The 8764-nt window shown below is 48.8% G+C and overlaps 1 protein-coding gene across 1 annotated transcript; it reads right to left on the bottom strand.

The window, feature by feature from the left end:
* Positions 1-7335: 7335 nt before the first annotated feature.
* On the bottom strand, positions 7336-8448 carry PRLHR (prolactin releasing hormone receptor; the record flags this gene model as incomplete). Its single annotated transcript, XM_079899994.1, has 1 exon — positions 7336-8448. One exon carries the CDS (start codon positions 8446-8448, stop codon positions 7336-7338), a length of 1113 nt encoding a protein of 370 aa, XP_079756120.1.
* Between the last annotated feature and the right edge of the window lie 316 nt (positions 8449-8764).

The following is an 8764-nucleotide window of genomic DNA, read 5'->3' as shown; positions in this document are numbered from 1 at the left end:
AGGGAGGGAGGGAGGGAGGGAGGCAGGGAGGGAGGGAGGGAGGGAGGAAGGAACAGAGGGAGGCAGGGAGGGAGGGAGGAAGGAAGGGAGGGAGGGAGGCAGGGAGGAAGGAAGGGAGGGAGGAAGGTAGGTAGGGAGGGAGGGAGGAAGGAAGGGAGGGAGGGAGGGAGGGAGGGAGGAAGGAAGGGAGGGAGGGAGGCAGGGAGGGAGGCAGGGAGGGAGGAAGGAAGGAAGGGAGGGAGGGAGGGAGGAAGGGAGGGAGGGAGGGAGGGAGGAAGGAAGGGAGGGAGGGAGGAAGGGAGGGAGGGAGGCAGGGAGGGAGGCAGGGAGGAAGGGAGGGAGGGAGGAAGGAAGGAAGGAAGGGAATTCCATCCCATGATAAAATTTCAGACCTCACTTGGTCAGCATCCAAAGAGGGCATGAGTTTGCTTGGAAGACCCACTGTGGGTTTGGGCTTTGTCTCAAAGCCAGCCTCTGCACAACAAGAGAACAGTTATCTGAGTGTCAAAGAATACTGCGAACTTGGAGCAACATGGATGGACCTAGAGATTGTCATACTGAGTGAAGTAAGTCAGACAGAGAAAGACAAATATCATATGATATCGCTTATATGTGGAATCTTAAAAAAAATGGTGCAAATGAACTCATTTATAAAGCAGAAACAGAGTCACAGATGTAGAAAACAAACTTATGGTTACTGGGGGCAAGTGGGGGAGGGATAAACTGGGAGATTGGGATTGACATATACACACTATTATACATAAAATAGATAACTAAAAAAGACCTACTGTATAGCACAGGAAACTCTACTCAATACTCTAATGGTCTATATGGGAAAAGAATCTAAAAAGAGTGGCTATATGTATATGTATAACTGATTCACTTTGCTGTACACCTGAAACTAACACAACATTGTAAACCAACTACTAGACTCCAATAAAAATTGAAAAAAAGAGAATATGGCAAACACAGCGCTAACGGGGGCAGAGAGAGAGCATGTTCAGGACAACCTATCACCCTGTCGGGAAACACCTGCTTCTTGAGAGCGAGCACAGTTCAGTGAGGATGGAACCTGCGCTTTGGAGCAGTCCGCCTGAGTTTGAGACTCAGCTTTGTGACTGACTGACAAGCCGTGTGATCTTGGACAAGCTACCTAGCCTCTCTGTGACTTACTTTCCTGCCCTATAAAATGCGGTGTAGGTAGATTGCAAATGGCCATGAACACTCTGTAGCTCCTTCCATCAGGAGGTGGGGATTTTCATGGTTCCCGTCTCACGGTGTTACTATCTAGCTATAAAATTCTGGGCTACCTGGCACGAAGCAAACTTTCCATAAAATGTAGCAATAGTTATTATCATCATACTGTTACTTGTCATTATCATGTCACTTGTGTGGTGTGGGACAATGTGACAGGAAGGGGCTTTGGAACCAGACAGACCTGGATTCAATCCCAGTGCCACTCACCGACTTTGGGTAAATGACTTCTCTGAGCTTTACTTTCTTCACCTGTAAAACTGGGACAAGCAATGGCAGCCTTGCAGGGCTGTGGTGACCTTGGCACAGAGTGGGAATCTCACGGAAGGACACGACTGCCACCACGCCTGCTGCTTGGCATACCCAGGGCGGCAGGACCTGAGCGCCTGCCGTGGGCACCTCCCCAGGCCCACCTGGAGCTCCGTGGGACTTGGAGAGAACACGGGTGCACTGAGGCCCCTGCGGGGCTGCCTTCACCCTGATGGAGTCCTCATTTCTTGCTGGAAGTTGGACGGAGAAAATAATCAAAGGAGACAGTACCTTACACGTTCAAGGCGCCTGAGAAGCATCCTCCCCGATATCGGCCGATTTACTACGAATTTCAGTTCAACAACAGAGGGATGTGTTTCCTAGCAAGATTTTTTCTTTTTAACACATCTACTAGAGCAACACTTTTCTTTGATTGATTCCCAAACACCATATTTTAAATATACGGTTCCACACCAAGAGGCTCTAATACAGTAGGTCTCAAGAAGGGACCGGGCCCCTGTGTTTTCTAAGAGCTGTGCAGTGATTCCGAGAAGTGCTGTGGCTGGCTGAAGGCAGAGGCAAAGGGAGGGGTGATCCTTCACCAGGCCTTCTAAACCATAAGGGCAGCGTGGCGTGGCAGGTGAGGGCTTAACTTGGAACCAGGGGATCTGGATCTGAATCCCAGGTCCCCACTGCTCGCCTTGGGACCAGGTAAGTAATTCACTTCCCTTGCCGCCTTCACAAATGAGGATAACACCTGCCCTACTCACCTCCAGGTGCTGTGGTGCAGGTCAGATAAAATCATTCTCGGGCTTCCCTGGTGGCGCACTGATTAAGCATCTTCCTGCCAATGCAGAGGACACGGGTTCGAGCCCTGGTCCGGGAAGATCCCACATGCCGTGGAGCCACCCAACCCGTGTGCCACAACTACTGAGCCTGCGCTCCAGAGCCCACGAGCCACAACTACTGAGCCCACGTGCCACAGCTACTGAAGCCCCTGCACCTAGAGTCCGTGTTCCGCAACAAGAGAAGCCACTGCAATGAGAAGCCCACGCACCACAACGAAGAGTAGCCCCCGCTCGCCGCAACTAGAGAAAGCCCGCGCACAGCAAAGAAGACCCAAGACAGCCAAGAATGAAAAATAAATAAAAATTAAAAAAAAAAAAAAATATATATATATATATATAAAGAGGAGACTGTCCTTCGCTTTTTCTGGCTCAGGTTTCCTCGCTATAGCCCCAAACATAAAAATGAAACACATCTGACCTTTCGTTGTTAGGGCCTCTTGAAAGCTCTGCGTGAGATTTATCATGTCAGGGGCCCTGCGGAGATTCTGTGCAAACTCCCGTTATCCACCTCTGCCTGGCGCTTGTCTGTGAAGCATTAATCGTATGAGCTCCAAGACCCCACAGTGGGCAGGAAATTCAACAAGCAGCTGCCCTTGCCACATTTGTTGCAGCCTGCCCTCCGCAAGGGGATTAGCCAGGGTGTCTCCCCAACATGATTCACCGGAAAATAAATGCTTGAATCCCACCACCTCCCCTTCACTGGGGTGGAGGGAGCTTCAGATCAGAGGTATTTATAGATGATAAGGAAAAATAGAACTAAAAAAAGGCAGAATAGAAACACAGTGGGAAATGAAGAGGAATTGACTTGGAAAACAGAGAAGGACAATTCAAAACCTGTTAGAAGTGTACACATTCAATTTTCAAAATAAGGCTTTCTACTTCCAAAGACTGACTGGGAATGTACAGTCTTCTAACAAATCAAGATTGCAACTTTCATCCATCCAAATAAATATTTTACATTTTCAACGTCTGTATACTGTCTTCTCTCACTTTGCAAAAAAAATCCCTGGAAAGGTATGCACAAATCCATTTTTAAGTCTTAGTTTAGATGTACCAGAAAATTCTGTTTATGATGCTATCATGAAGGTTTTGGAATGTAGATGATTAAATTTTGTTTACAGACCCACGTGTTGAACGTTTTAAAATTTCTCAAGTCATAGGTGGAAGTGGGTGATTAAATGCTAATATTTAAATAATGATTCAGATTTATGATGATATAGAAATTAAGCATGAAATTCTCTACTCTCCCTCTGATGGACCATCGGATTTAGACACCTGCAGTCTTGGAGAACACGGAGCTTGGCGCCATGTACAGAAATGCTGTCACTACTTAGATTGGGGCCAGGGGGTCACAGGCCCTAAATGAACAGTTCATTCTTGGAATTAGCTTGAACTGACAAATTTAGATTGAGTAGCATGTTTTCCTTGGCATGATTTATCCTTGCTTTGATCCTGGCCATCCTGAGGTTGTGTGGTTACACTGTGTGTGTAGCTGGCTTAGTTTATTAATCCCACGGCTGGAGACTGTTCTACTGATTTAATGTTTATTAAGAACCCACAATGTGTGAAACACACTACAAGCCCCAGCCTGAAGAGCTTCACACAGTGAAGTCAGCCCCAGATACATCCTATGCACATAACAGACACCAGTGCCTGAAGGGAAATCAATCAGGGACTTGCCTTGGGGAATAAAGGTGCTCCTAACCTCTCATCTGCGGGGGATGGACCCTGGTTCACTCCCAGATCTAGCCACACTCTTGCCTGGGTCCCCTTGACGCCAGCTCCGTGCCTTACTTATATTTGTCAGACTACTAGGTGTTCAGGAATGCAAGCCACAGGACAGAGGTGGTGAACTAGCCTACCTGAGAAAATAAACCTAGAACTTAGCACCCCCAGTAGAAGAGCAGACTGAAAATCCACAAGAACAAAAATTCAGAAACGTTACATCAATTGGAATAGTTACCTTAGCGTCTCTCACAGTTGCTATTTCCAGGTAACTGTGGCCAACACATATTGAAACAGCCCCCAGCCGATTTAGTGAAATAAATCTATTGGTTGACTGCCAAAAGTAAGACTTGGAGACGACACTTGCAAAGAGGAGTACAGAACCTCCCATCAGCCTCAGAAAGGGCTAGTGCCAAGTACCAGGCTGGCTCCATTCCCAGCCTTACGACTCCTTGCAGGAAAAGGGCTGGATACTTGGTATTAACTAAAATGAACTACCATATTAAATTAAAAGTTCTACCTCAACCCTCTGTGGATTCCTCTAGGACTCTTCTGAGAGATTTGTTTGATCAGTTTGTTTTGTAGTCAGACACGTCTCCAATAGATTTCAGATAGGGTAAGAATTAATTAGTTGCTGTTCAGTTGCCAATCTGCATAATTTGTAAAGATGTTTATGAACACAATTCTCCAGCCTCTTTAGGCTCTCCATAAAGTCCACATAAATGTTAAAAAAAATTTTTTTTAACTTAAGCTGTAGGCATGATAGAAACTGGTGGGAGCTTTTCTAGTAATTAATGGGAACGCTTTCCTCTCACAGTTGACTTAAATCAAACTATCAGGGAACATTTCAATTTTTTTAACATGCCAGCAACCAGGATTTGGAATAATTCATGGTGTATAACTTTATAACGTCATTGACCTAAAATTGAATGACAATACTTTAAAAAAAAAAACTGATTGGACTCATACAGAGCCTTACACAGAGATGTGTAAGGAAACTGTTGAATGGATACCTATATATTCTGTGATAGGATTTACCTCTATGTGCTCCACCAGGTATTGTCTAAAGGCTAATAGAGTATTCCCAAAGCTTCATTCAGATGTTTCTGAGGTTCATTAGAAAGAGAATAATTCTTAAGGCATTTAACCTTGGATGCATGTTAAAATCACCTGAAGTGCTTTGAAAAATGCTGATACCCAGTCCCCATCTCAAATCAACTGGACTCTCTGGGGATAGGACCTAGGCACTGATGTTTTTTGAAAGCTCCCCAGGTAATTCTAGGAGCAGCCAGGGCTGAGAACCAGTGACTTAAACCCTCCAGTGAAGAGACCACAATTAATCAGATTCCTCCCCCAACTACTTCCACCCCTTCCCCCAATCCCTCCCGTCTCCACACATACCCATCCAAAGAATGATCTGAGGAAACAGGAAATGTCTAGCCTTGAGTCTCCCAAACAGTAGAGCTGCTGGAAGCACAGGAACCAGTCCCTGGGATGCTGGGAGATGAGCTCATTTGGGGTGGGGGAGTGACATCATGCTGTGCGTGGGTCACATTATTAGAGCACAGGCTCTTTGTTCTCTAAATCCACAGACGAAGCTGAAAGTTAGTTTTAGCACCATTGCCAGAGGTAACGGCATCTCCCAAGTTCACCTGCCTTTTCCTTTCTCCAGCCTTTTCCTGCCCTTCCCCATGCTGTGAAAAGTCTAGTCATATAAGTACTAAAGACTCATATTGCTAACGAGCCCAGCGATGAATGGAGCCACTCTTCCATTGTGCTTACTGACATCAGAGTAAAAGGGTATAATCCTTATCATCCCCAAATCACCCCCTCTTTCCCTTCCTTTCGGGGCACACTTTAATGAGTGAATGAGCTCATTGAGAGTAACAGAAGGGGAGAGGTGGGAAAACACTGGTTCTGCTGTTTAGTGCTGGAGTAGTACTGGAATCTTCCAGCTGGTAGCTGAATGGCTGCAGACACCACTCCATGGCCTATATGCCACAAGGGCTAATCTGACAGCTGCATATCATGTATCATTTCCCAAGACTCCTGCCTTCACTGCCACTGTCATTATTCCAGCATCAATGTGGAAACCCTTGTCCTCATTTAAAGAGCTCCTGGGATGTTAAGGTAAGGATTAGCAGCCTGGTATCATGGTCCTACAGTCATCACCTCTTCCCTTCACCCGGAAAGGAATTAAGTGTTTGATCTGTGCACCCTGTAGGTGGCACTTCACTCTTCTGTTCTGGATTTAAGTAAGCTTCTCCCCTTCCTTATATTCTGAGTCGATCGTGTTCCAAGTGTGTCAGCACAGAGCAGGCGCTGAGCAGTCAGTTGACGGCTGTTGATCCGCTGCGAGATCAGGAAAGAGCATTACGCTACGGCACACAGCGTACACTGCGTATCCAGAAAACCAAATATTTGAGTGCCTGCCTGTGGCAAACACTGGGTGTGTATATACAAACATACACGCGGATAGGGTGTCTGTCCTATGCAGTTACATATCCCCTTAAACGATTTGAACCTTTTCCTCTTTATCCCTATTTATCTATATCTTCATCAACTAATTCAGCTCATCATTTTCAAATAGAAATTGGGGGATAAGGAGGAGGGAAAACAGTAGCAAAACCTCTTGAAAGGTGGTTTGTAAGTGTTTTTGTACTATAAATTCAAGTGGATTTAAAATTAAAACCCCTTTGGCATATAAAGGTCTTATTCAGGAAATGCTGAAATCCTAGATGTAGAGTTGTAGTACATATTTCCCTGGAATCCCAGAAATTAATGGGTTCAAATTGACTAAGCAATTGTATCTCGGCTGAGCCCCTTTTAAAAGGCAACCTGAGAAGCTCTACCAACCCCAACAAAGCCATTTTAAACCCCCTGCTCATTGCTCCTTCATCTCCCCATTGAGCAAGCAGAAGAGGAACAAGGAAGGCAGCTACGGTCCTGAAATACTGTTCTGAACCAGGAGAAGGAGCTTTGTTTGGCCTTCAAGGGCAAACGGAGGAAATAATAAATCCTCTTTTCCTCTCCCCGGCCTCCTGCAAGCAAAGCACAAGACTCTCAACAAAGCCCACTTAGCATTTTACAAAGACACAGGACAAGGAAAGACAGCGGGACAAGAAGGCTGGGCTGGAAGCTGTGCCCCTTATTGGCTTAGTATTAGCTTAGCTCTGGAATAAACTCTCCAGTCCGGCCTCGGGTGGGCATCCTCGGAGACAAGCGGACATGGAGTTCCCCAAGGCCTGGCGCAGCGACATCAGATGAGCACGCTGACTGTCATGCTCTGGCCGTGCGGCGCGATCTTGCGGGGCCAGGTGAACAACAGCTTGCGTAGCTCCTCACGGAAGCTGTCGTGCAGCCAGGCGTAGATGAAGGGGTTGTAGCAGACCGAGCTCATGGCGAGCCAGTGGCAGAGCAGCTGCACTAACCCGAAGGCATAGGGGTCTATGGCGCGCGGGTCGAGATCCCGCAGCAGATTGAAGACGTGCAGGGGCAGCCAGCAGACGGCGAACACCACCACCACCACCACCAGCAGGCAGAAGGTGCGGCGGCGTCGCGCGCGATCCCAGTCCGCTTGGCTCGGGGTCACGCAGCCCGGCACCACGCGGTTGCGGAGCTTCACCGACACCCGGACGTAAGACAAGAGGATGACCAGCAGGGGGAGCAAGTAGGTGACGAGCAGCAGCCCCCAAGCGTAGAGCTGGCGCTGGCGCTCCTGGGACCCCCAGAACTCCTCGCAGAGGCGCACGCGGTGTGGCTTGAGCTCGACGTGGTAGGTGTGCACGGCGGCCGGCAGCGCCAGCACCGCGGACAGCGCCCAGATGGCCAGCACCGCGTAGGCGCTGAGGCGCAGCGAGATGCGCCGGCGCAGAGGGTGCACCAGCACGACGTAGCGGTCCACCGCGATGGTGGCGAGCGTGAACACAGACACATAGACGGTGACGGGCTGCAGGAAGAAGACCAGGTGGCACAGGCCGCCGCCGAACACCCAGCCGCGTGGCTCGAAAGCGTAGGCCAGCGTGAGCGGCACGCAGGCGGTGCACATGAGCACGTCCGACAAGGCCAGGTTGCCGATGAGGAAGTTGGTCACGTTGTGCAGCCGAGGCACCCGTGCGATCACCAGCACCAGCAGGCAGTTGCCCACCAGCCCCACGACCACCACGATGCTGTAGAGCAGCACAATCAGCCCCTTCAGCTGATGCACCAGCTGCAGGCTCTGGAATGGCGCGATGGCCTGCGCGCCCGGACCAGCCGCCGACCCATTGCCCACCAAGGCTCCTGAGCTCTGGTTGGCCGGAGTTGAAGCCGCCCGCAGCAGCCCAGAAAAGAAGTCAGGGGCCCCGGGACCCTGAGTCGCCAATGAGGCCATGGCCACCTGTCCAAAGAGAATCAAAGTCCGTCACTTCCCATTCTCTCTCCGCCCCCTCATACACCAACTGCGCCCCTCAACACACACACACACACTTCAGTGACCCAAATATTCCTCTGGAATGACTGGCCACAATAAATAACAACAAAATTTAAAGTGCCGTCACCCCTACCTCTGTAAAATTAAGTCTGTGAGTTAGATGTGCACAGGTTATTTCAATGCCTTCTACTCTATTTAGAGCCCTTACAGTACCCACAGGCCAGATCCAGGAGCACAGTCCTACCTGGTGACTGGGGCTTGGCGGATGGAAAAGCGC

This window comes from Stenella coeruleoalba (genome assembly GCF_951394435.1).
Source record: "Stenella coeruleoalba genome assembly, chromosome: 16".
Classification (NCBI taxonomy): domain Eukaryota; kingdom Metazoa; phylum Chordata; class Mammalia; order Artiodactyla; family Delphinidae; genus Stenella; species Stenella coeruleoalba.
This window is presented reverse-complemented; position numbering and strand designations above follow the sequence as displayed.